The following is a 27,942-nucleotide window of genomic DNA, read 5'->3' as shown; positions in this document are numbered from 1 at the left end:
TTTGGCCATACTAATGGCGTACTCACACTAGGTCACAAACTTTCCCGCTGGCCTGCGCTCATATTGTATGTTAAGATCTGGGCCTGAGCAGAAAAAGAAGAAAGCGCTCTCTCATCAATTTCCTTAATATGTGGCTTATCTCGAATCGTTTTGGGCATGGTGACACATAACCCTCACACATGCCTTATAGAGCCTTATCAATTATGCAACGCAGTGATTTAATGGGACAGTCACATCATTGACATCACGGTTAGCGATTACACACACTGCCTGAGTCCAACTGAACCGTGCCTAGGCCCACCTCTTCAAGTAGGTTCGGACACGGTACAGAGTGATGACACTAGGCAAACAAACCAGACTTTAGGGGTCAAAAGTGCTCAGGCACGGTATGGATCACCTAGTGTGAGTATGCCCCAAGTTACCAATGGCAACAATAACCATCAACATCAAAAGAATGAGTCAAGCCTTGTGTCGTATTTTGGTGGAGCCTGACAAATCATGGAAGGCCCCTTTTTGCTTAAGGGCCCCAGATTGCTTGTATGGTAGATTGGGTCATGACCCCAACCAAGCATGAAAACCTTTTGCGATATTTTGAATGACTTTTTATGCATGAATTGGAATAAAAACAGATACACGAAAAAGTACCTATTGGGGTTTTGTGAGAGGTTTTACTGCTGCCTACTGCTGGAAACTGTTATAAAACCAAAACAATTAGATAAAAAGGGCTGGAAAGTTGGGTTATGTTCTATTGGTTCATCACTGTGCAGGTAACCCCTGTAACATCAACTTAGTCAAGTCATGAGATAGTCTGAGAAAGAACACCGCAAATCTCTGGTGGTCAGATTAGCCTTTCTTACACTATGTCCAGGGCCTTAATACAACAGACAAAATACTTAGCTTGCCCAGTCATCCTCTGTTAAACACATTTGTCTTCTCTCACTCTGGTTCCCAGTCCAGGCCTACAAGTAAAACAAACAATGACCACTAAACAAATCAAAGCTCATTCCTTCACCGCAGCTGGACTGCTGGAGCTGTTTCCTCCACGATTTGTCTGTTGTGGGTTGTAGTTTGTGTATGCGATTGTTTTACTTTGGCGATCAACCGTGGTTGATTGCAAACCTGATTCCAACACAGACAGGGCTTTGAGACAAGTTTAATCAGCAAACACAATTGCTGATAAATTGGCTGTGACATTTGCTGCCAGCTGTCAAGTGAATCTGATGTGAGCTTCTAAAAACAAACCCTTTAACTCCTCATTTCTATTTAATGTTTTAATAATGAAATTGTAAACTCTGTTCTGGGCTGGGCAATAATTCAATAATATGTTCAGTATTTCCAACTTGGCAACTTTCTCACTAATTGAAAAAATCCCTCTGTTCCACAGAATGTGCCAATGTGAATTAAGAGAATAAGTTAGAGCTTAATGTGTAGTTATGTGTAATGCAAAAGATGTCAAATCATCACCCAACTAGGCTTGTCACAATAATTACGTAATCAACTTATTGTACAGTAATGTAATTATCAGTATCATCATGTCTATTTTTTCTACTTATCGTATGATACATGGGCATGACCTTGATCATTTTTTTGACATTGATATTGCCACACTACACATTAACAGCTAAGAGACTATTTATGTCACATTGGCTAAACAAGTAGTTGCCTCCATTCCTAACTGTGCACGTCCTGAGTGGAGACTGCAGAAGCGAGCAGCACCACTTATATGGAATTAAAGGTAAATTTGTAAATATTTTACGGAAGCATAGCAGTATTTCTAACAGTATATCGTCAAACAAAAGTAGTTATTGTGACAGGACTAAACCCAACTCCCCTCGGCTCTATGGTGCTTTTAAGTGTTTTTATGCGTTGTTTCCACCACTGTTTTTAGTGTAATATCTCATAAGCCCACTGTACACTACCAGTCCATCAACCAAAAGTATAGACATAAGAAAAAAAAAACAGATAGAGTGAACAAAGTGGAGCACAACTTAAAAAGCCTATTTCTGTCAGGAGGTGGTGGAGACCAAACCGGAACTTAAAGGAGGTTGAATATTGGACTTACTTTCATCATTTGGACACTAATACAACTCTAGACATAATGCTCTCTGTCTGTGTCTGCTACATTTAAATAAGCAACTGTTTGCTAATCAAATTTACAACTTAACTTCTAAGGTGTTAATGTTAACTTTACAGCTTGTTGCGCTGCCCCCAAGTGGCCAAAAATATACTTCAGGTTTGAACTTATTTTAATTTCATGATGGAAAGATTATGTGTATGTATATATATTTTCAATCATGTTCATGGATGTCTAAAGAAACCTCCATATATGAAAATCATTTTGCAATTATGTCACACATGCAAATCAGCATACAATGTCAATAAGCAACTTTTTGTGCAGTTTTACAGAGTTTGTAACACTGATTATCCTTTTTACACTTACGTTTTAAACCTGTCATGATAATGTCCTCATTGCTGTCTGGATTAATGTCTCAGAGCAAAATATAACTCAAAACTAGTAATGTGCTCATAAGTCTTTTTTTGTACATAGGGAGTTTTGTCTGATAATATGTTAATCCATTTGTACATGGATATAAATATACGTATCACCCAGCACTAGTTAATACCCATTTTTCTATTTCTTATTTTTGTTTCCTTTGCTGTATTAAATTTTTATGTAGTGCTGCAATAATCCAATTTTTTTGTTATTTCATACACATTTCATCTTAAGTAATGGAGCTCGACTGCAGATATGAATCCAGCTTTTTGTAGCCGTCCACTTAAAATTAACAGCACAGTTTTGGTTTGATGTCAAAGAAAGCAGGTTGTTCCTTTTCACATTTTTAAGATCCTGTAATTTCATTCTCATTCCCTGCTGGAAGACTCCCAGGTCTGCAGTTTACAAAAGGACTTTCTTCTTTATTTCCTTCCCTCCTTCCTGCGGCTGGCATACCTTCAAAGTCAAGTAAGACTGACGTTAGTCAGTTTTTGTCCATTTGCAGGTGACTGTTCTCTGTTTCTCTCACATAGACATAAACAAATCCAGTTGTGACAGATGTTGAGTCCATGTCTGACTGTAATTAGAGTAATATTGAGAAATCATAATTTCCATCAGATTTTGAGCTCGCTGGTGTGTGTCCATTACAAATAGATAGAGCATTTTCACACATGCAAACACATATGGTAAATTGGTGAATTTTTAACAGAGAACCAGCTGTTTTTTATAGTTCTTCAGGTCATTTTTTCTCTTCTATTCTACCAAAATCACTTTTCATCCCTGTGAGGTCAATTACAGAACCTGCAGTGAACTGGACTGGATTTTTAGTGTTACATCTGCAAGAGGCAGGTTGTTTCAACGACTTTGCTGAGACAAGCAAAGTTGTTCCAGCCAAGTATCCATATAAATTATGACCGTTTTGGATGAATTCGCAACACACAATTTACATCCAGTGGTATCGTGTAACGCATCTGACTTTTGTGCAGAAGACTGGAGTTTGTGTTCCATCACAAACCTTCAATAAACAGTAGCAATAACCATTATACATCCGTAATTAAGATTTGTGTAGTAAATCCAGTAATTTGACTTTTTCTAGACCATCTAAACTACAGTGTCTTCTTTTAAGGTTCTGACTGGATCTTTTTCTTGTAATATGTTCGGCTTTTCCTGATGGCTCCTGATTTGTTGACACTGCATGCTGAAAATAACTGGATCTAGGGCAGAACATTTTACGGTTTGGAGATTTTTCTGCCCAATTGCTGCTTCTTTATCAGATAACATTTACCCACTGAAGGCAGGCACGACGTGCACTGATCGATGTGATACTGTGGTGATAATTGTAGAGTGAAAGCAGTTGCTAATGGCGCTTTTCCACTACACCGTTCCAGCACGACTCGCCTCGACTCGCCTCGGTTCTTTTGCGTTTCCACTAGGGACCTGGTACCTGATACCTTTTTTAGTACCTGCTCTGGTGAGGTTCCAAGCGAGCCAAGCCGGTACTAAAATGTGACGTCGACACACTGCTGGCCGCTGATTGGTAGTTGTCGCTGGAAGAGTCATGAGCCGTCCCACACAAGAATCAAACCCGGCATTTTTAAAAACCGGCAGCAGCGTTACAACCTTAGTTACAGCCATACGGCTCAATTTTCTTGAGCCGTATATGTGTGACAAAAAGCCTCATACAGCAGCAAGTACACCACTGCCTCAATGTCCTCCATTGTTTATGTGTTTTGTGTCGCGTATGTTCTGGCTCCATTCCTGTTCACACTGTACACAGCGGACTTCAAACACGAGTCCTGCCACATCCAGAAATACTCGGACGACCCTGCTATTGTGGCGTGTATCAGGAATGGACAGGAATCTGAATATAGGGATCTGATTAAAGCCTTTAGTGACTGGAGTCACAAGAACTATCTCCTACTGAACACCTCAAAGACTAAGGAAATGATCATAGATTTCCGCAGGTTCAAACCCCCTCTTCAGCCAGTGAATACTTGTGGGGTGGACATCAAGGTGGTGCCAAGTTATATAAGTATCTAGGTGTATACCTGGATAATAAGTTGGACTGGTCCCTAAACACAGACGCTCTCTACAAAAAGGGGCAGAGCCGCCTCTTTTTCTTAAGGAAGCTCAGATCTTTTGACATCTGTAGTAAGATGCTGCAGATGTTTTATCAGTCTGTGGTGGCAAGTGTGTTGTTTTATGCTGCAGTCTGCTGGGGAGGCAGCATCAGACACAGAGATGCAAGGCGGCTTGACAAACTAGTCAAAAGAGCTGGCTCTGTGATTGGAGCCAGGTTGGACACACTGGAGTAGGTGGTCTGTCAAGATGTTCGAGGCCATCTTGAAATACCCGGATCATGCGCTACACAACACCTTTATAGACCAAAAAAACAGCAGTGGATGGCTCCTCTCTCTCCGTTGCAGGACGGAGAGATTTAAAAGATCCTTCACTCCTACAGCCATCAGGCTGTCTAATTCTTCAATAATTTACAGAAGAGCTAACAGACTAATTGAATTTCCCCTTGGGGATAAATAAAGTAATTTTTGAATTTGAATTTTGAAAATGAGAAATCTGTCTACTTATGAATCTAGTAACAGGATTTAGATCAGCATTTCAAGTATGATTTCCAGTCTTATCTGGACACTAAAAAATAATCCATCCTCTCCTCTCTCAGTGATTAAACACTTGAATCCTGCCTTCTTCTGAAGGATCATTCCAGGTTCTCCATAGACCAGACTCAACATATAAGAAGTGTTTGTTCTGGCTTTTTATTGTGTCTGTTTTTGGGTTGGATAACTAGAGGATGGTGACATGTTGATGGAAGCTCGATTCCAACAAGATGTTCTGGTTAAAGTCAAGTCAACACCATCTCCCTGTCAGCTGCTTATCAGACTTTTTTTTCTTCTTTTGGATGAATGTCTGTGTGGCGGTGAAAAGGTCAACATCAGAGGGGAAGCCAATAAAGGCTCTGCTGTAGTGACACAAATCTATCAGGCTGTCTGACTGCTTCATGGAGGTCCTGTGATGAAAGGCCTGTGAGCAAATAATGTTGTTTTTTTCCAAATTATGTGTCCATTGGGGTGTTGTTGCATTGCATAGGGGATGATTTACAGTTTAGCATAAGATGGAAAGTTCGACATATATAATCAAAGTAGACTTATTTACATTCGCTCTGTCATTTTGTGAGCAACACAAGAACACAGTTGCGGTGAGCTCAAAGTTTTCACTGAAAATGTTTTTTTTTCTAAATTGCAAAATACAAAAGAAATAGATAAGCTTCTTTTTAAACACTCAATCTTCTCTTCAATGTTAGCAAACACTACCACACACAAAGCAGCCCAAACTGACCAATCAAAGTCAATGCCGTCTCCAAATAAGTATACATAGTGGGTACATCAACCACAAAACTATAACTTATAACAGAAAGTATAACAAACAGGCAACAGGAAACCAGTTTCTCAACTTGTTGTGTTCAGTCATCCTTTGGATATAAAGCAGAAGTGATCGGTTCTGCAAAGCAAACATGACATTATGTTTTCTAACATGAGAAATGTTTGCTAAAAGAAGAATTAACATTTACACAAAGTAATGACATTTATATAATTAACTACTTAACCTCCATCCGCATGTTTATCAGCTTGAAGAGAGGACAAACATATTTATTTGGGGTTGTTGCTCAATGTTTTAAGAAAGATATTAAACTTTATATACTGATACTTTCTGGCCTAAACAAAGTTATTCAAATGGAAGTTTTAATGGGTCCTCTGGATAGCAAAGCTTAAGTCTTGCCCCTCATGCAATGTCTAAGACAAATTGTGTCTATCATGAATGAGTAGATTATAAGAACAAAGTTGTAGAAATAAAAAGATATATTTTGAAATATTATATACAAAATGGTTAAGTAAAAAATAGAGTTCATATATTTTGAGTGAAAATTAGTCAAATTTCATGAATGAAAGTTTTAATATTTCCTAAAAAGTCAATATTTTAAAAATGACTTTTGCAGAAGGAGGTTGTAATATACAAGAAACATTTACATAGTAAACTCATAATGTTCCTAGACTTTCATACACATAAATAGATGATAGAATTAACATGCAGAAAATATGATTTGAGCTACATGTATAGTCATATGTACACAGATCTGTTGTTGAATTGCTTCTTCTTTTCTTCATGTGCTGACATTTTATCTGTTTAGATGCTATTAAGAATCATTGGCACAGCCCCATTGAGACACTACTTGTAATATTACTTGATGCAAATAAACTTCACTTGACTTACTGTTCAGTGAGTCTGTTTGTAATGTTGGAGCCCTTTAAAAAGCTGCATGAAGCTCCTCTTATTTCACAGCCTTTTCTCAGTAACACACTCACAGACTTCCTCTGAAGTAACTTTATTAAAAGTCCTGTGAGAGAGCTAAACAGGGAGATTAGTAACCATGGCAGAACGTCCAGAAGGCAGCCGGCTCTGCGGGATGTTTGACTTGTCCAGCACTTTAAACACTACACACGGCACAGATGACGAAAGACCTGTAATTTAGAGACAGAGAGCGATTCATATTAAGAAACTATTTACTGAAACCAACAATCAAGACATCAGAATGCTTGTAGCTTAAAACATTTAAACTAATGATGACATAATTAGATTATACTGGATTAGATGAATGTGAATTGTAATTACAACACAACACATTTTAAAGATTTGAATGATAGTACGCATGTAATGTTAAAGGGGAAGTGAACTGATTTTACTGCCTGTGTGAAAAAAATGTACAAAGGCCTTTGTGGCTGAAGGGGGAGCTCCATGAAATCTGATGAGTTGGCTTGTGTGATGTTATTTGAATCAGTGTCAGATCGGGCTAAAGACTACAAATTTGAAAATAGAGTAAAATCTGGTGCTAGAAGTTAGAAGAAAGTGAGGCTACCACCTCTGTAGCACTGCTCATCTCTGCTTGATGGTAGAGGTTTGAGGCCATTTTTGCCGCTTTGCATCATCACCTGAATTGCTGACCGAACTGTTGGCGGTGCACTGTGGGAAATGTAGGCGCCAAGTTTCGACATGGAAAAAGGCATAAAATAACAAGGACCATATCTCTGGTTCTGCTGCATCAATTTTCATCCCTTTTTTTTATTGTCCATCTTGAGTCAATGAGGCTAAATCAGTGGAGAACTCTTAAATGAAATGATTAGAACAGAATTAATAAAGTGTATCTGTTTTAGAGCTGCAACAACAGACACTATTTTGAAAATTGCTAAAATTCTCCGGTTACCGCCTCATTGGATGTAAATTCTCTGTTGTATTATAGTAAACTGAACATCTTTGGGTTGTGGACTGTTGGTCAGTGTTATGGAAATCATTATTCAGAAACACAAGGAGCTTTGGATGTACTTCAGCAACTAAAAAAAAGGTTTATCAAGAACTTTGATCGATCAAGGAAACATCTGGTAAAGTTTAAAGTGCGTTATTGACACAGTGAAATGCTACTCTAAGTCTTAAAGAAAAGAATTGACCAACACCTAGTTATCCTGGAAGTGCCCATCCCACGTCCAGATAAGAGGACTCAGGCAACCTTGGACACAGAAACCTTGCCAGGAGATAGTTTACTTTAGCGCCGGGGTTCTCATGGCAACGGTCAGGAGGAGAAGGCGGCCTGACTCAGGAGGAGACAGCTGGACTTATGGAAAATTCCTTCACAGTCAGGACAAAATAAGACATTTGAGGATGCATCTTAGACTGTAGCTTTCTTGTTCCCAGTGTTGTGAGCAGGGAGTTTCACCTTACAGTAGTCTTAAAAATGCCAAGATAATTTATATATACATAAAATAGATAGACAATAAAGATAGACAAACCAAAAAACATACCTACAATGACAAAAACTGCCATTTTAAACATATAACGTGAGGTTTAAAATCATTTCTCATGATGGTTTTTACTTTATGCAGCTTTATTATGAACAAAGTGTGTCGCTTATGTGTAGTTTAGTGTTTAGTGTGTCGTTTGACAGCGAAAACATATAGTCCAGGAGAGGAAATCTTTCATGGAATATAATCTTTGTAACTGCAGTCTGGACAACAGTTTACACACACGCCTGCCTCTAACCCTAACCCTAACCCTAACCCTTAAACATTCCTCTGTAGATCTACCCTAATGTGGGGATGAATTTCCTCACTCCCAAGGTTTAAAACTCAAATTGGTCCTCACAAAGATAGATGTGCAATTCTACACACACACACACACACAGAGAGAGAAACAGGCTGCAGATAACGAGATAAATGAAGGCACCAATGTTGTCAGTGGATGTGCCCACACAGGAATGCAGCTCTGATAGACCTCCCTCTGTCTTCTGTCTCTGCCCCCGATGTGACACTGCCCTGCCTGCCTGTCTCGCTCCCTGGGAGACTGTGCATGCATGTGTGTGGGTGTATGTTTGCATGTGTGTGCATGTGCATGTCCTCTTTGTACAGATAAAACCTGGTATCCCGGCCACGTTGCGCTCACCAAAAAGTCTCAGATTTGTTCAATTTTGGAAGATTTTTTATTTGAAGATGAAAGTTAGAATTAGATAAAGTATAACATAAGATTCAAGACAATGAATGCAATAATTTAAAGTCATCACAGTTATAGTGAGACAAGCCTGTGTGTGTGTGTGTGTGTGTGTGTGTGTGTGTGTGTGTGTGTGTGTGTGTGTGTGTGTGTGTGTGTGTGTGTGTGTGTGTGTGTGTGTGTGTGTGTGTGTGTGTGTGTGTGTGTGTGTGTGTGTGTGTGTTAGAAACAAGAACAGAGAGACAGATAGTCATTGTGCATTGAACACACAGACATCCAGATCCCTTATTTCCAGGGCTGAATGAACATAAAACATAAAAATACACACACATATTTAACCCAGAAACAGAACTTCTTGTAATGTATGTTACGCTTCTTAGTTTCTTTTAATTGCATTAATACTCTTTAGCTATTCTGTTCATCTACAAATTCACCAGGCAAGAAATAAGAATTGAAAGAGTCAGAATCTCCTGTTAAAGGCAGAAAACACTGCAAGAGTGTCAATCAGTTTTAGACTGTTTCAAAACGAATGCCATCAATAGATTCAATGTATTAATTAACTTCAAACTAAATGAAATCAATAATTCTTGTGAGCAGCTCTGCCTTTCAAACAGCATCAGTACTTCTCGGTCCACCTGCTCACAATTTTTAAAGGTTACCACGGTTCTTCTGTGGATTAGCTTCTGTCTCTTTATCTAATCCCAGACTGACTCCATGACGTCGAGATCAGGCCTCTGCGGGGGCCGATCCATCTGTTGCAGGACTCCTTGTTCCTTTTGTAGCTGTAGATACTTCTCTATGACTCTGGCTTCGTGTTTGAGGCCGTTGTCATGCAGCAGAATACATTTGGCACCGATGAGACGCCTCCTTGATGGTGTTGCATAATGGATGAGAATTGAAAACGTCTAAAGTGCCTAAAAGTTTAGTGCAGTGCAAGTATATATAGAGACCATGCGAGGACCGAATCATTAATGCAGAATCCATTCACATTACGCACTGAAGCCCAGCTGTTGAGCTGGCTCGCTCTGCCAGAAAAGAGCATTTGATAGATGAACGGATAAAGTGTCCTCTTCTCCCCAGAAGGAATCAAAGAGCATGAAGCTGTAAATTTGGGGCTAATCGGCTTTAAATATTGCTGCATTGCCACTGTGTGTGTGTGTGGGTGTCACAGTCTACTTTCAGGGACAAATTTCAGTTAATTGGAGATGACATTTCCAATTGGTGACAAAAGCCGTGTCCCCAATTGGGGTGTGCGTGCGTGCGTGCGTGCGTGCGTGCGTGCGTGCGTGCGTGCGTGCGTGCGCGTGTGTGCGTGTGTGTGTGTGTGTGTGTGTGTGTGTGTGTGTGTGTGTGTGTGTGTGTGTGTGTGTGTGTGTGTGTGATAGTTGGGAAAAGCTGATTTTTGGGTCAGTGGTTAATGTTAGGTTAAGGTGAAGCAGGTAGTGGTTATGCTTTAGGTAAGTCGCCAGGAAATTAATGTAAGTCTATGTAATGTCCTCAAAGGTGACCTAGGTCAACATGTGTGTGTGTGTGTGTGTGTGTGTGTATGTGCATGTGTGTGTGTGAGAAAGTGAGAGAGAGAGAGATAAAGAGAGGGAAGAATAGTAGCAGAATGGAAAAGACACAAAATGACTTTCCCATCCTTCACAGCGGAGCTGGGAGAGGCTAGAAATGGATTTGTCAGACACACTGTTCATCTTTCAGTCTTTCTCATCATCATCATCATCGTCTGAAGTCACCTTAATGACTCATCTTTCCAGTTGTAACAGCAGTGTGATGGTGATGAGAGCTGATGAATGAAAGAGAAGTGCAATTACTGCCCTACAGGGTATTAATCTTTTCCTGCCTAGTTTCTTTTTATTAGATTAATGTGCAATATGTATTTTTTCTAGTGCAATCCAGGAAGTACTCTGACTAAGACAATAAATGTTAATCCTTCCCTAGTTTGATTTACACTTCAGCTGCCACTCTAAACGTTTATATCAAATACATGTACATTTTGGTCTTATAAGTTATAAAAAAAATGTTGTGGGAAGAAAGTTAAACCAAGGATGCAACTAACATTTGTCACTTATCAATTATTTTCTTCTATGAAGTGTTCAGTCTTTCAAAAACAATCTAAAGTTGCCTATGACAAGTTGCCATACCACAAGGTGACATCTTCAAAAAACTTCTGTCTCATTAACAGTCTGGTTAGATAAAGATTACGTAACCTACTCATGTTCTCTTTTCTTATTGGATGGTTATAGTACATTGCATTTCTTCTATTTGACAATATCCAATTACAATTAGTCCATGTTTTCCTACTATTAAGGATGTCATTGACATGCTTCTTATGTGCTAGAAATGACTGCAAAGTCAATCATTGATACTAGAATAATAGATTACCATAAGCAAATGACCTGTGACTGTTTCAATAATTAATGATTTTATATTAACAATGACTCAAATGACTATGTGTAATGTGAAAGTGGGAACTCATAGTGATAAAATGATAGAGGATTATTATCCAACTCTGCAGCATTTTGGTGTCTCTTAGCTCATAGTTTTGGTTTTGCAGCTGGTAACTTCCAGTGTCGGCCTTCCCATCAGCATTGTTGGCAGTTGTTTTCAGCAAAAAAAACCATGAAAAACCCATGCTGTATGATGGCTGTTCAGCAGGTGAACATAGAGGAGTATTCAGCAGCTTGGGGCTAGATATTTACCTCAGGAGCTGGTGGAGACCAAAAAAGAGCTAAAAAAGGGTGAAAAGAGATGCAAAGTGGGAGGTGCCGCTTTTTTACCGAAATATTTAATCCGTTTTCTTCCCCATTCCCAATTTTGCTTTAAACAATACCTTCAATAATACTAAACGTAGAAACTAAGGACTCTACAGGATAATGTATTTATTGTATAGATTTATATTGTTTATCAGTTTCAATTATTTCAACTTCGTATCTGAGAAATCATGTTTTGTCTTTGATTTTTGGCAATCGGGAATCTCCAAGCTCCACTTAGCAACTTGATATTGGACTTACATTCACCAGAGGGACACAAACTTGATTCCAAATGAAATATAATGTTTCTCTGTCTGTTGGATGTGTAAATAGGCAGCTGTTTGATAATATGTGCCAGATTCCATCCTGTTCTGCTGCCCCCAATTGGGAAAATAAATCTTAATACTGCTATAGAAATAGAAATATCAGTGTGATCAGCCTGGCTGTGACCTCTGCGGTCTGGTTGAATGTTGTTTATTCAAAGCTCTCCATGCTAACAAATTAACTTAACAGACATCAATTATTGTGGATAGATGCTAATGCTGATGGATAATTCCTTTCTTCGACGTAACCAGAGAAACAAAGCGAGACGTGTTGGAAAATCTGCGTAAATATGTTCTGGTAATAAGATATGATTCTAAGTTTATAAGTCTTGACTCTAACACCACACAGTTGTTCTGAACTGTGAGAACCAACAGCCCCCAAACAGTCTGTGGTTAAGAAACTTAATTCTCCACCTTAAACTCGTAAAAACAGCACTGTGGTCCCAAATTTCAGAAAATTTGGAAACCATTCTTGGATTGCATTAACATTAAGCTCTCTGCCGCTGCTCCCTCGGTAACTTTTAAATTATCCATACAAGATTATGTGGTATTGATGTCTATTTTGTCGCTGTTGGGAAATGGTGTTTTTCTCAAGTGTTAACATTTAAAAAAGTCAAGATTTCTTTGCTTGACTGCCATGAAGTTTGAGTTCAGCTAGTTGGCGTGAAAACTGCTTTCTTCTTCGATGTTTTTCTCTTCTTCTTGGCCTTCTCTAGCTGCATTCCTTCATCTTCTATCATTGTTCTTCTTCTCCTCATCCCCCCCCCCCCCCCCACGTCTTGTTCTCCATTTTATTTTTCCATTTCTTCTTCTTTTCTACATTCTGCAGCTGCACCACAATCCTGCTCATTCAGAGATATTAAGATCTTCAAAGTAATAGAAATGATTTTCCATCTGTATGATTGACAGAGATAATGATTCACCTACATGTCTAAAGCTTCATACTGATTTATTCAAACCCAGAACCCTCTTGCTGTGAAGTGACAGTGCTACCTTCCTTTCGCTTTTTTGCCTTTATTTGAAAGTTGGTGGCATAGAGGCCAGCAGCAAACAGAGACAGAGAGAGAGGGATGACCTGCAGCAAAGGTCCCTTGCTGGAATCGAACCAGGGACGCTGCCTTTATGTGGCATGCATCTTAACCACTCAGCTACCAAGGTCCTCCCTTCATACTGAATTTTTAAATTTAAACTGAGATCATACATTATATGCAATAAAGATTTCGGTGCAGAAGCTGCTCTAACAAACTGTCAGCTGTCTTGAGAGCGAATTTACGATGTGTAATATTTATGTGAAGGCAAAAACTGCTATTCAAAGAAATGACTGATTCACATAAAAGCAGCAACTTTAATTAGTCCTGAATAACAAACTAAATCCAATCAGGTTGATTCATTTCTGACAGACAGAAAACTTACTAATTAGTGCGCTTATATACCTGTTGAATGAATGAGGAAATGAAGCAGCGTGTCTGGCTCTGTAAGAGAAAGGAGACAAAAAGAAACTCAGGGTTTGTTGAAGAAAACCTGCCAGAGAGCAGGATAGCTTTACAGAGTCAGTTACCATGGTAACTAACCTCGAGTTTAAGTTAATTTGCTTTTTGGAATGAAAATCCAAATTTTCCTTCATCTCAGGGTTAACAACCTCAGAGTTTTCCTATAGCCCATTTTCTGAAACAGGGCCCTGGTCTTATCTTTGTATGTGTGTGCGTGCTGCCATGTTCTCCTGAAACCCCCCCCCCCCAAAAAAAAAAAACACTGCTGCTGACAGACCATCATTTAGCAATTAAGCGGCCTGTGTAGTGGAGAAATTTCAGCTTATTTCGTTTTTCAGATCATTAGACGTAAACCTAACACATATAATGAGTGGGAATTTAGATGGTTTGTTTGCAGCAGTGCGGCTTTGCGGTGCTTTTCTTGCTCTGAGGTCATTCAGTCATGTTTTGGCCTTGACGTTAGAACAGACACACACACACACACATACACACTCACACATGCACTTTTATTACTCTCCTTGGTATGTGGAAACAGAAACATTCAGAGTGTGTGTACTATCGAGCATCAGCGTATCAAAGAGCATGTGTGAAGGGAATTATCTGCTTCCTCCCATTTCCCAAGTAAAGCCTATTTTTTCTTCATCTGAGGCAAACACTGTTTTTTTGTTTTTTTTAACACATTGGTCCCTGTTGTCCTGCAGAGAGGATGCCGTCATGGCATGATGCTGAGGATCTGGTTTCAAAATATCTCCTGGGCTCTGGAGCCGTTACCACGCAACATGCTCCCAACAGAACATGAAACCAAGGGGCTTTTTCTTATTAGACACGCTTAAGAAATGCCAAAAAAGAAGTGGTCTTTATGCTATCGCCAAAAACAAGAGAAGAAAGGTTCATTGGCATTATGTAAGCTGTCAGAAAATGTGATGTCACAGCTAACAAAACAGTTGTCCTGTCCAGTTCGTCTCCCAACCATCTCTGCAAAGTATCTCTCAACGCCAAACATGTTGTCCTTCTTACTTTCCCCATATTGCTTCCTTTCATCTTAGTGTTTCATCTTGAATTTTCAACACCAAATTACCATATTACACATTAAAACTTATAAATGATTTCAGAACCCCCCCCCCCCCCCCCCCTTTTCTCATTTAAATGGAGGAGAAAGATCAACAGCAAATTGAAAGGAATCTTTACGTCACCTTTTTAAAAAATCCACTCTGGGCTGACACTCTCTCTCTCGCCTGCAGGCGTTGGAGGAACGGCAACATGTTGAGTCCAACCTCAACATCAGTCAAAATGAAGACAAAATGTCCAAAATAGGCATTATGGCACAGAGAACATCATAGTAAGCCAACTGGTTTTGAACTCATAAAAATATCTTGATCTTGATTTAACAAAACAAAGCAGTTAGTAAGAACAGACAACCGAAATTAATGGAGGCGACTGAGCCGACATCTGCTCTGCATTACAGTGTTGGCTAGATCCAAGCTGGCAGCAGTGATTGATAGTAAATGATACTCAATTTGGGGACTTCATCGTAGCTGAGGGATCAGTGATTCAGAACCGAGCACAGACCTCTTACTTTATTTTCCTCTCTTTTTCCTCCCCCAGTGTCTCGCTCCCAGGTTTCTTCAGAGCGACAGGAGGTGCTGATGGAGAACGTGACTCGGATTTCGGAGCGTTCTCGGCTGCTTCAGCAAAACCTGGGAGAGGCGTCCACGCAGGCCGACCTGCTGGAGAACATCTGGAAACTGGAGAACCTCTTCCAGAACCACAGCGACTGGCTGCAGAGGTTGGAGATCCTCATCAAGGTACCACAACACTGAAAACAGTTTACAGAACAAGGTTTCAGACCTTGTAACTGTTACAGGACACAGCATTACAACATAGTCACTACTCATGACCACACAACACCTTTAAAACCGCATTTTGAGTCATCTAGTAATGATTCAACACAGATATTTACTGTAGTTCTCACTCTAGATCTGAGGTCTGAATCGAAAAATCCTCACACAAAGTCATCAAAATCCCACACCAAACAATGTGGGACACTATACAAACTTAGGAAACCATGTGTAAACTTTGCACTGCTTGGAATAATTAAATTGCAGGCGATTAAGGCAGATGTGGTGTAACACAACAGGAAGTACAGCCTTCCTCTGCCACCTGTTAGGGGCTCCGTCTTAGGCCTGGATGTTTTGGTGCTTAGGTGTTTTGTTATTGGACTGAATGTGTTAAAGTGGCTTGGTTTGAAAGTTATTGTGCATTTGTTCAAGCCAATCAGGTCAGACACTAGCGGTTCACAAGGTGATGCAAACTGACACCCTTTTATATCAATGGACTATAAGAAAGAACTGACTGGTAAAATATAAAGGAGGCTTTCAGGCCACAAAGTAAGTTGAACATTGGAAACATTGGCTATATCTCCTGAAATCACCAGATGTCCCATGTGGGTGCTCGGGGGCCTGTGGGACATGGAGTTTAATGATGGGGTATTCAGTGAGATTAATATGTTGTGACTTGTCCAAGTTTGGCTACTGCTATATATCATATTGCTACTATATTTCAGATAAATACCACAACAGTAAATCATGTTCTATCAACACCCCACCAAACAGATGGAAACTGAATAATCCCCAAAAAATGTACTCCCCCACCCACTTCCCATTTCCTTTAATCATGATTGGCTCCCAAGTGCAAAAGCCTAAATGACAAAAAATGTTTTATCTTACCCTGCTTAAAGTATTCCCGCTGCTCAGATTTTATCAAGTGAAAGCAGTGAGAGATAAGCTTGTTATTGATTGTAAAGTTCTGAACATGATTGCAGATTGCCTGAAGCAGATATGTAAAACAGTATCTCAGCATCAAACTTATGATTAAAGTCTCCTAAAAGGAAAAACAGAAGTACAGCAACAGTTATAAGAAGTATTTTTAGAACTTTAGATCTGTTCTGAAGTTGGTGTTAGTGCTAGTTTACAGCTAAAAACATGAAGCAGTAATGATAGCAATGATAGCAATGGAGATAAGTTGTACATCTTAACCTGCAGGGTCTGGAGGTGGAGCTGAGGAACGTCCAGGCTAACTCCCTCCAGTCAGAGGGATACCTGGTGCAGCTGGATGACAGACTGGCATCTCTCAGTACCTCCGCCAACAGGAACCTCACGGGCTTGGGTGCAGAGGTGGCCCGAACCTCCATTTGGCTCCGCAACCAGGACATCCTGCTCAGGTAAACAGTCAGTGAAGACTCTCAGTTGAAAAGCATCAACATATAATCACATAATAATGCAAAATAACATAAGCAGAACACACTGGCAAAGAAAGGAGGAATGAATATACTGTAGTATTGATGTTAAAGTATAGTGATTTTCTGTTTCAGGGAAACCTCAGGACAGGTGAGTGGGCTGAGAGAGAAACTGGACGAGGTTAACTGGACAGTGGGAGCTGTCAATCACACCTTCAGCAATGACATCAGTGTCCACCACTTGAAAATACAGGACTTGCAGGTTAGGAGTCCTTTACGGTTTAAAAGAAAGTGTCTTACTGCACTACACTAAACCACTGCTGCTGTTATCAGTCCTAATTCATGCTCTACTGCTGCTCAGATCCAGATTAGCAACATCACAGAGGACACCTCCAGTTTGTGGGTGACACACGTCCACACAGAAGCCCAGCTGAGGAACGAGATGGAGATCCTCAACACAATCACAGAGGACCTCCGCCTGAAGGACTGGGAGCACTCCATGACCCTGAAGAACCTCACCATATTAGAAGGTCAGCTAAGAGATATGGATGTCTGTTCAGACTTGTGCTCCAAAAGAGGCTTTTGTTAACCTCCCAAATGTTCCCCAAAAGGAACATTTCCGAAGTGGCACTTAAGCATTCCTGGTGCCCCTCTAGTCGGCCTGAATGTCCCTCATAAGTGTCCTTGTGGATAGCTGAAGTGCTCTTGTCCAGTACTGTAAGTGTTCATTTAGGGATTTGCAGGTCAAAATGCATCCAGACATCTAGTTTAGAGCTGCACTCAATAGAGTTCAAAAGTGATTTTTTTTTTGTAGACAGCAAGGTTACATAATGTTCATGAAGTTAAACTGTTTTTTCAACAGTATTTGAAGGTCCTAAATACACATTAAAACACAATGATTATTAGGTGCCCCAAATTTTGTAAGATTAAAAGAAAAATGGATTAAAGTGCAGTTAAAGACAATGTTTAAATGTAGATTTGAAAGAGGCTGAAGTCTGAGCACACGATAACCAAGAAGATGCTCCACCTGTGTGCAGCCTAAGTAGCTAAAAGAATCCTAAACTATGTTTGGATCTGACTCCGGGTTCCTCTAGCTGACTGCTACCTGAAGATTCAAGAGATCTACTGGGTTTATATTCTTCAAGCAGTTCAGAAATGCCAGTTTTCAATCATTTTTCTCTTCTGCAAATTACCAAAACCTACTGTAACTGATTTAGTGTGTTTGTCTTAAATGTCCGTCAAGTTAGATTAAACCAGACCCACATATTTGGAATCTAAGAGGTGCCCCTTATTTATTTTCACGTCTGCCCTCTAAAGAGTCTGTGTGTGCTACTGCTTACTGTACCAACACATGAGGTAAAATTGCAACTTATACAATTTATGTATCAGAAATTACATGAAAATCACAGAAAGAGTAATTGCAAAGATCAAAGTTAAACTAAATATTGAGATAAATACTTAAAAACATCATTTTTTATGGGAATACGTTTCTGTGTTGACAAAAATGTAAACAAAACTTTATTGTTGTGCAGAAATGAGGCCATTCCCTCTGAAAACAGAGCATTAAACAACATGAAAAGACTTCATAGATAGGTATAATGCATGTGTGCTAAACATACAGTACAAAGAAAATAAATTCCATATATGTATTATGGGAAATTCACACAACAAAACATCTATGCCTCATGAAGAAATCGAGAGATACGTGATATACATTTAAATTGCATTTTGAACCCTTCACACACATGATCATATGAGGCTCATATGGTCATGCGAGGCAATGGACTAATGCAGAGTTCAGTGTTTTGCTGACAGACGTTTGGACGTGTGGACAAGAGTAAGAGAATATTAAAACATGAGAATGTGAGAACTTTACCCCTTAGTATAATGGATCCCTTTGGGCGGAACTCAACAAGAAAGATGTTTTACAATATCTCATCTTAGCCAATAGATGTTTGCAGTGTGATTAAATTCAAGTGACCCCAGCATGCAAACGTGATTTCACACCGTGGGATTTCTGCCCGGGGGTATTGAGCAACCCCGAATGTTCTTACTCCAATGTGTTCAGACCTGATTAGTCCCGACGTGGTACGACTCTCGCTGCCAGGGTACAAAATGACTTCCCTGGCTTGTTAAAAATCAAAATAGGAATGCTGTGATGTAATGTTGGCAGGGGACACGGCCCGAGCTGATTGATGGCAATCTAAACCGAATGGGACCCCTGATCTCGTGTCTGCTTCACATGTGGGTGGGATGCTGTTTCTCCTGAGCCTGGAAACAATTGTGGGTTAAATTTAGACGCTTCATACAGAATGAAAACTCAACCACTCAGCTCTGTCATTAGTTTAAGCTCCACAGCCCATTTGTGTGTTGTTAGCGCACAGTAACCTTTGCCAAGAAAAAGTTTTACATCTCTATCCATGTTTACTCTCTTCTGTTCTCTTCATGTTCCTCCTTTTTTCCCTCTTATCCTTCTCTCTATCTTCTTGTTCCATACAGCTAATTTGCCTTTTATTCCTCTGTGAGTCACACAGTAATATTCATGCCACATGGTACTTGGTGTATTAATGATAAACGAACATGAGAAATGTTTAAACATCACCTAATGATAAAATGTTATGTCTTAGCTCTCCAGATCGTAAATGATTGAACAGAATTGTATTATTTAACATGGGACCATTCTGGGAAAATGTACAAGTTGATTTTAATAACAACTTACATATTGTATATGTATGAGGTCATTATTTAGTGATGTCTCATTAGTGAATAGACATCTGGGTCAAAGGTAAATGCAAATACTTTGGGATTTAGGTCATTTAGAGCTGATATTTTGTTCAGTACCTTAAAATGTCAAAGAAAAAAAGAATTTGACATTAAAGTAAACTCCCTGCTGAAGTAGATTATGAATTATGATCAAAAGATCTCGGCTGGCTCCTAATTGGACTTTGTAGTAAGATATTTTTGGCAGTTTGGACTATAAAAGGACACAATGTAGAAAATCATTAAACCTAACTTGACTTATTTCTATATCTTACCTTGTTTTCAAAATTTTTGCCATCATGACAATTGATTCTGGTTAGAGTTTTGTCGTTTACATCACCAAAAACCTCGACTCATACAAAACAAAGGTTTTCAACAATTGGTACTTGTAAGACACAGATTTATTGCAAAAGAATGGTTTAAAAACAAAGTTCCGTAGAGGCCAAAATGTCCTGACCTTTTGACTCTAGAATGGGTCAAAGTTCCAAAAACACCGGGGACTAAAATTTCCAAAATGTAACTCATAATGTGTTTGTCAGAAACTTTCTGTCCAAGTCTTTCAAACTCCACTCTTTCAGTTTGTAATGCAGGCTTTCTGTTAAAAGTCTCCAAACCAAGTCTGAGATATGACAGCACCCACATAACAATACAACGTCATGTTTATTGTCATGTTCAGTGTCTAAATGAACTAGTACGAGCTCGTTGCCACACAGAGAGTCCTTTTTAAAACATACTCGGCAAAAAACTCTAAACTGCCAAAAACAGAACCGCTCAAAATTTATTTCTGCCTCAAAGAAAGGGAACACCAGCCGTATGTTCCAGTTTCATGAAGAAAATATTGTAATATTGGTGAAATGGCATGACTGCACGACTGCGAGTCTTGGCCCTCGCTGAGTGGTATTCCACTCTTTTCTTTTCTCTCCACTCTTCTCCTCTATGTATGTTTCCCTGCTCTCTAAGTGTTTAATTGGCATGAAGCAAACGCCTTCTACTACAGTTTCACAACAATTTGACAGCAGTGTGCCTGTTTCTGTGTATGTGTGTGCTTGTCTGTGTAAAAACAGAAAAAGAGAGGCATTATGTATTCACACGGATGAGAGTTCCTTTGATGCAGGCCTACACACAGTGTTGTAAAGATACCCAGAAACAATAGGTAGTCAAAATGTTACCCCTATGGTTAGAGTATGGACAGGTTTTGGTCATTTAAATGACTTTCAGGTAATGTTTTAAAGTTATGGTTAGATTAGGTGACTAAAACATATCGACAGATTAAGTTTGTGGGTTAATAAAAGCAGGAGAGACTGAATGAAACTGTGTTCTTCTCCTCAGCTCAAAGGCTTTTTATCCCCATCTCCCACACCAAACATCCCACTGGATTTTCACTGTGTTAAAAGGACATGACACTACTTCTTTGTCTGGCATTGAACAAAACATAGGGAATTTTGGCTACTTTTTGAAGAGAACACTCTCATAGATACAGACAGTATCATGGAGATTAGAAACCAGCTTGTGTTTCAGTCAGTAGATACTGTATTTTTTAGTGAATTCTTTTTATTGACACGTGCACAATGTTTATAAAAAGTACTTTGCAATTAGATCCCATCATGACATCACTGTGTTTATAAAGGGGGTAGTGAAGCCTAGAGTAAAGTAGGATATCCCCCAAAGAAAAGGAAGGAAAAGAAAACTGAGAGGAACATACAAACCATAATAATATACCTCGATCCATACCTTACTTATCTGCCTACCTTCATTAATGGATTTCTAGTAATATATGTAAAGGGAAAATCAGAGAAATTAATAGCAAAGCAAACAATTATATGTTATACTTATATATATAATGAATATGAAATGAATGAATGATGAATGAGGTCCCAATAGACCAAGAGCGTTTGGGGTCACTGTGGTTATGAGTTGGGTGTCTTGAGGTCACAATAGTCCACATGTTGATGTATGAGGTCATGACAGACCATGACTTGACTTGAAGTGCAAAATAATAATGTCAAAATGTAATGGGTGTCACGAGACTCGACACACCCTTTCTTGACATGTGGACTATATGATAAGAAATATGTCTTTAATGATGCATTAGTGCAATTAGCAAAAGTCAATCATAAAAAGAAAAAAACAAAGTGATAAACAATGTAGCTGAGACACCCATAAACCAGAACACCCCTATCAGTCATGTGCATGACTTACCAGGATTAGGGCGTCAGAGACCTTTGATTTGTGCTGACATCTGGGTGAATGTAGGAGGTGTAGGAAGAGGATTACCAAAGCTCCAGTTGTTGCAGGGAGAAACATGAAAAACCTTGGTTGGCAGCAGAAGTAGCAGCGCCTATCTTAAAAGAATGGCCTGAAAAATGCTGGGGGGGGGGGATAGCTTACTTTTGATTAGGACTTGCTTTAAATGGAAGCTTCCCAGGGGTAAGGAATCAAGGAGAGAGGATATGACTAATTTGCAAATATTTAATTATAGATTTCTAAGCGCAAATAGGGGAGTCAGTGCAAGCCATGATTATGGAGCAAGTACCTTCACATTTAGAATACTTAAGGCGTAAACTGAAATTACTAGAATGAAAGGCCAGATCTGAAAAAGAAACCCTAACCCACTACTAGGGGGAAATGACTGAGAGGAAGTTGTAAATGCACCACTTGTAAAAAATGCATGCAAAGTCAATAGAAATACGTCAATGAGCAGGGTGTCAATATATGAAGAGAAAACACCTTTTCTGAGAACAGACAGCATCCTATGCAAAAGAGAAAGAGTGATAGGCTTTCTATAGTCCGGAACAGGAGGAGAAGTTTTAGGAATGCCTTTTAGCAATATTTTTACAGCTGGATTAGAAAATAAGCAAGGAAAAGAAGGATCATAACATCTGATATTTAACTGAATCCTGGCTACAATCTGTGAATGTGCTGAGGTTTAAAATGGCGAACATCCATGCGGTAACATCTCAAAGCACCAACAGTTTTAACGGAAACAGGTTTAAGTGGCCTACAGATTGAGATACAAAACCTAGCAAAAGTGTTCCAAGTGAAATCATCGGCTTTTAAAGTGGAACCTGCTAAACTCTTCATCACATAAACACTAGCTGTGTCTAGATATTTAAGAATTGGGGCTTTGGATTTGGGTAATGTTGGTTAGTGAAGAAGAGGGACTTCAGTAAGTACTTGGCAGACCTCTGGACAGATGCCTCAGAAGGTCTGGAAATTGAAACGGGAGAGTGAATCAGCTAGTTTGTTGTAATGACCAGGCATGTGATGATGAAGTTGTGGGTGATTGATGATCATGTGAAATACTCACTTTCATGAAAGCCAAGATATCTTTGGAAGAGAAGTGTCCCCTATTAATGATGCCAACAAATGCTTGGTTGTCACATAGAATTGAAATGTGTTTAAGTTTCCAATGCTGGCTGCAGAAATAGCAAGCTACAGCGATGAGGTACCTACAATGCTGAAGATCCAAATAGGAGAAAGAAGGAGGCCATATTCCGCTACCCTTGATAGAGCACCCCAAAACCCACAGACAGGGCAGCATCCATGGAAAACGTCAATGAATCAGAGGAATGCACCAACTCATCATAGAAAAGAGTGATGTCATTCTAGTGATCACAGAGATGGGACCAAAAGTGCAATTTAGAGCAGCACCCCTCATGTAGATCAGTGGTCACCAACCCAGATGATCCAGGAGGGAGTGCAACTGTTGTTCTGTGAGGTTCTCAGCAGCACAGAAGGACTTGAGTAAAAACATAAAGAGTCTTCCTGTTGGAATTTACACTAAGCTTCATTTCCCAGATGGCAGGTTTTTGCCAAAAGACAAAATAACTTCAAAGGCTGATTTAAGATCTTAGTATAACCAAGAGAGAAGTCACAGGGTTTTCATTCCGCAATGCTGACATGTATTGGATGAATAATTTGTTGTTGCAGAAAGCTGCTGAGTTGCAGCCTGACTTTATGCTGAGTTAGTCATATGTGACAAGCTGGAGCCTGGAAGAATTTACAACCTACACAATGTCCACAGAGCCTGCTGGCAAAAGCAACACGTTAAAAGAGTGGCAGCAGCAGCTTCAGTCCTTCGTCAGTGTCCACTTAGGATGTGTCTGGAACAGTGTTGAGTGTAGGTCACGCACTTTAGCAGCAGTCAGAGCCCAACACACATTCACTGGAGTTCCACATGAAAAATGGAAGAAAAAAAACTTGAAGCGTAAAAATTGGATTCTCTGAAGTTAAATGCATGAAGCACGAGTGAAATACGAGCTGTACCGCAGCCCGTGTAGACAGCTGTATTAATTAAAATAGGAGCGTATCTGTTCCGTCAGACGCACATGGGATGGAGGCCTAAAGAATGTGGCTGAAACATTTTCCATGTTGACACCGCGTTGGTGTCATCTGTTGACCATCGCAGGGTCTCTGCACAGAAAGCAATTCAGCTGCACTTTTTTCTGTCATGAGCTAGAAAGTTAAACCAGGCTCGACATTTGCTGCAAAACAACTCAACGTCATCTCACAAGGCACCGCGTAGACCAATAAAATAAGTACAAGTGCACATTCCTGGTGGATTAGTTTCTAAAACAAATAGAGCGCTTCTACTGTTTAACTCACGATTGTCGCAACAAAAGATAATATAGTTCCCACATTGATTACTTTCCAGAGTTGTAAAATCCGGTCTCTGAGTACCGTTATAAACCATTGTGTAGTGTTTTGCAATCTGAGAAGTCTTCAAATTCTCTAAGCTGTTTACTCAAACTGGACTTCCTGGATTGTATCTCATGTCTCTCTGGTACCTGAAGCAGCATGCCACCACCAATGCAGCCCCATGTGTTGTTTCAACACAGTCTGAATGTCCACTTAATGTATGTTTTGAGTTTGCTTTGAGTCCTGTGGCTCAGTCATGGCTGACTTTCACATTTGCACAATCACACACTCAGAGACTCACACACAGATAACATGTGCATACCACTGCCCTGACTACAGATGAAGTATTTATTAAATAAACAAGAATGTAGTACTTAGATGTAGGAAATGAAGGAAAACTGGTCATTCTTTTACTGCGGGTGATTAAATAAATGGTTGCCTATAACAGTATCGCTCTGAAAAACAAACACACTTCACTCTTCTCTAAATTCTCCACCAGAACAAATCATTACCTGTCTTCATATATTATGAACATACATTTGACATTTTCTGAACACAGTTTTGTCCACCTGTTCCTAGTTGCAACATACTGTAACCTCAAATAGCTCAAACCCTGATACTGTCTTATATCATTCATCACAGTGATGAATTTCACAAGACACTTCTATCTCCCCTCATATTAAAGACACATGTTGCCTCATCACATCATCACATCATGAGGTGATATATCATAGCCTGTCTATTGTACTGTATCTGTGAAAAAAATAAAAAGGACAAGACGTTGCTCCACTCGACAGCAGATTTGTAATGCAAGACTCCATGATGGACGGAGGCGCCTAAACTCTACATGAATGTTGTGCTCTTGGATGCAGCGCTGTCAGATGTTTTCAGGCTGATCCTGGAGGGGCTGCAGGGTATGTTATTGTTGAAACTCTGTCAGCCGAATGAATAAATAGGGCTCTGAGAGCCAGGAGATGAATAACGTGAAGCTCTGCTGAAACAAACTCTTAACAAGGACGCAGTTTCTCCAGGACCACCAGAGCGAACCATCTCCTGCATGCATACGCCCCTTTTAGTACTGTTATTCATATGAGGACCTTCAGGATGAATTCACCAAACTATAATCTTAAACATAGACAATTTAGCACAATACACAAGGAGATCTCAGAACAGTTGTGATGTGATTTTAAATGGCTCTTAACTGTCTGTGTTCAAAATTTCCATTGCATTTAGCATTACAGAATATTATGTTTCTCTTGATAAATGAAATATGTATATATATGTGGTAGCCATGACCATAAACAGTGCATAAATGTGTATAAAACAGTTCAAATTCCCTGGAGATACTGGGCAGAGGAAACCTTCTGTCAGTTATTCCTTGCTAGTTCGTCAGTGTTGTTAACATCTGTTCAAAGATCATTAGAATGAAACAGAAGGATCTGAGTTGTTTTACTGACTAGAAAATCATGAAGAAACTAATGAGAATGGTGAGCCTACATGATGTTGCTTTGCACTGTTTCTCAGTTCCTTTCAGCTTTATTCATGTGTGTGTTTTTTAGATATTCATATTGCTATTAAGGTTGCATGTTGGTGTTTTGCAATCCCCTTAGGGATGGGCCAGATGTTTGGCATGACACAGTAATGAACATTAATCTAAAACTGTATTTAATACTAGAATTCTACGGACAGCTGTAATAGCCTTTGGTTGTTTTAACTTTGTGTTTATTTATTTATTAATTTATTTATTTATTCCTTCCCGATAATTTTGTATATTTGTTGATTTTGGGGTTAAACTGCTGGGTACAATTCCTTTTTTTTTTTTTAAAGTTGTATTGGATTTAATTTAATTGAACAGCTGCCTCCTTTCCCGATTACAAACTTTAAAAAGCAGGGACAATCATTAACATTTTGAACATAAACCAAATTACTGAGTTGAATTTGGCAACTCGATAATTGGATGCATTTAGGCTGATGCAACATGAGCGTGATATCATATTGTTTAATCTTCTCAGGTCCTTGGGGTCTAATCAAAAGTTGCACAAGCCCAGGACTCATGGTAGTTTTAGTCAGACCCACCCAGAACAGAGGTGAACTACAAACTGTCAGATCGGGCCCTTGTCTTATCACTTTTCTACTGAATGTGTAATCAAACCAATACTTCTGCACATTTACCTTGGCACATTTAATCATTATGCTCAACCCTAATTCTATACTCTACTCAAAACCCCAACATGTCCTCACCTTGAACAGTTTCTGCTTGTATTCGTATTCAAGGTTAGAAACACAAAAACACACGGTTACATGAGGGAGTTGATGCATAGCCCTCCCCTCCTGCGTTGACCTTTTCACAGTCTTGTGATCTGCTGTAACCAGTTAAGTGTGAGGGGTTGTGAAGCACCTCTAGGCAACAAAGAGTCAGATCTGTATCTCAAAGCCGGGTCTGCAGCTCCTCAGCACCAGAAACTTGAAAATTAAGAACATTACAGCTCTGAGGTATCAAACCCGCTGGACATGTGCTGGACAATAACAAACCCCAAATTTCTGAGCATTCCCACAGGCTGTGTTGTGGTCCACCTTGCTAAACATGTGGTTCCCATTGTGGCCAGACCTCTCTCTCTCCTACTTTCTTGCAATCCGTCCTCACTCTCTCGCTCTTTCACTCACTATTTGGCCTTTTTTTCACTCACTCACACCAGAGTAATCCAAATACAACAAACTTTTGGACTGAATCCTTTGACCAGTTGTAAAGCCCAGTTTGGCCTTCGATTTGGCTGCTGTCTGTGTGTGTGCGCGCGCGTGTGTGTGTGCGCGTGTCAAGTGCATGATAAATATAATGACTTCTAGAATTAATAAAATCATTATCAGCAGGAATTAAAGGCTCACATGTTGCTCTCTGAAATGATTTTTGGTCCCATGTGCTTCATTTTAACTGATAATCTACAAGATTTTTGCTTCTCTTGATTCTGGCAACACGTTTGATGATAAGTGGTCCAACATGCTGTAATAATAGACACTCCCCAAAAAATGCTGTTGCTGCTCCTATGAATGACAAATGACAAATTATCCCTCTCTAAAATGTTTTAAACAGCAGAGGATAAGTTAGTTAGTCAGTAAAGGGTTCATTTTTTTCAGACCTCTAAATCATTGTGTTCTTAGTGGTCCATACAGTATAAATCAAATTTAAACATTAATTCATGTAGTAACTCAGTCTGATTATAGGGATACTTTTTTCATTGACATGTTGTAAATAACTTTAAGATAATGTTGCTCCCTAACTTCTGGATGTGTAAATAAGCAATTGTTTGCTAACGAGTTCAACATATCAACTTAAAAGGTGATGATATGTCAGTGTTGTCTTCACAACTTGTTTCTGCTGCCCCCAAGTGGCCAAAAATCTGCCAACACAGGTTTAAAGTAAAAGGATGGAAACCTATAAAACTGTATACATCTGAAAACGTTTGTCTTTAAAAGGATCATTAGCTAATCCTTGTTCATTTTTCAGTTGTCAAGAATTACATCATGCCATTAGTAAAGATGGTTTCATGCCTGTATATCAAAGTGTACAGCAGTCCTGACCGCAGTGAGCAGAGGGTTTGCAATGTCTCTGTTAGACTACTACATATGTTGACTTTTACTGAGGTTTTTTTTCCAAATTCCTTGATGTTTTCTTCACTTTCAGCATTCTCTACAAATATTTTGC

At 39.4% G+C, this 27,942-nt stretch overlaps 1 protein-coding gene across 1 annotated transcript in view; it reads left to right on the top strand.

The window, feature by feature from the left end:
* The window catches only part of scara5 (scavenger receptor class A, member 5 (putative)), an 87,310-nt gene that overhangs the window by 27,822 nt on the left and 31,546 nt on the right, over positions 1–27,942 (top strand). The window contains exons 3-6 of the mRNA XM_062437450.1: positions 15,215–15,414; positions 16,651–16,829; positions 16,980–17,106; positions 17,206–17,374. Of these exons, the coding sequence (XP_062293434.1) occupies positions 15,215–15,414; positions 16,651–16,829; positions 16,980–17,106; positions 17,206–17,374 (675 nt within the window). The remainder of the gene's footprint in view (positions 1–15,214; positions 15,415–16,650; positions 16,830–16,979; positions 17,107–17,205; positions 17,375–27,942) is intronic.

This window comes from Scomber scombrus, chromosome 17 (genome assembly GCF_963691925.1).
Source record: "Scomber scombrus chromosome 17, fScoSco1.1, whole genome shotgun sequence".
NCBI lineage: Eukaryota > Metazoa > Chordata > Actinopteri > Scombriformes > Scombridae > Scomber > Scomber scombrus.
This window is presented reverse-complemented; position numbering and strand designations above follow the sequence as displayed.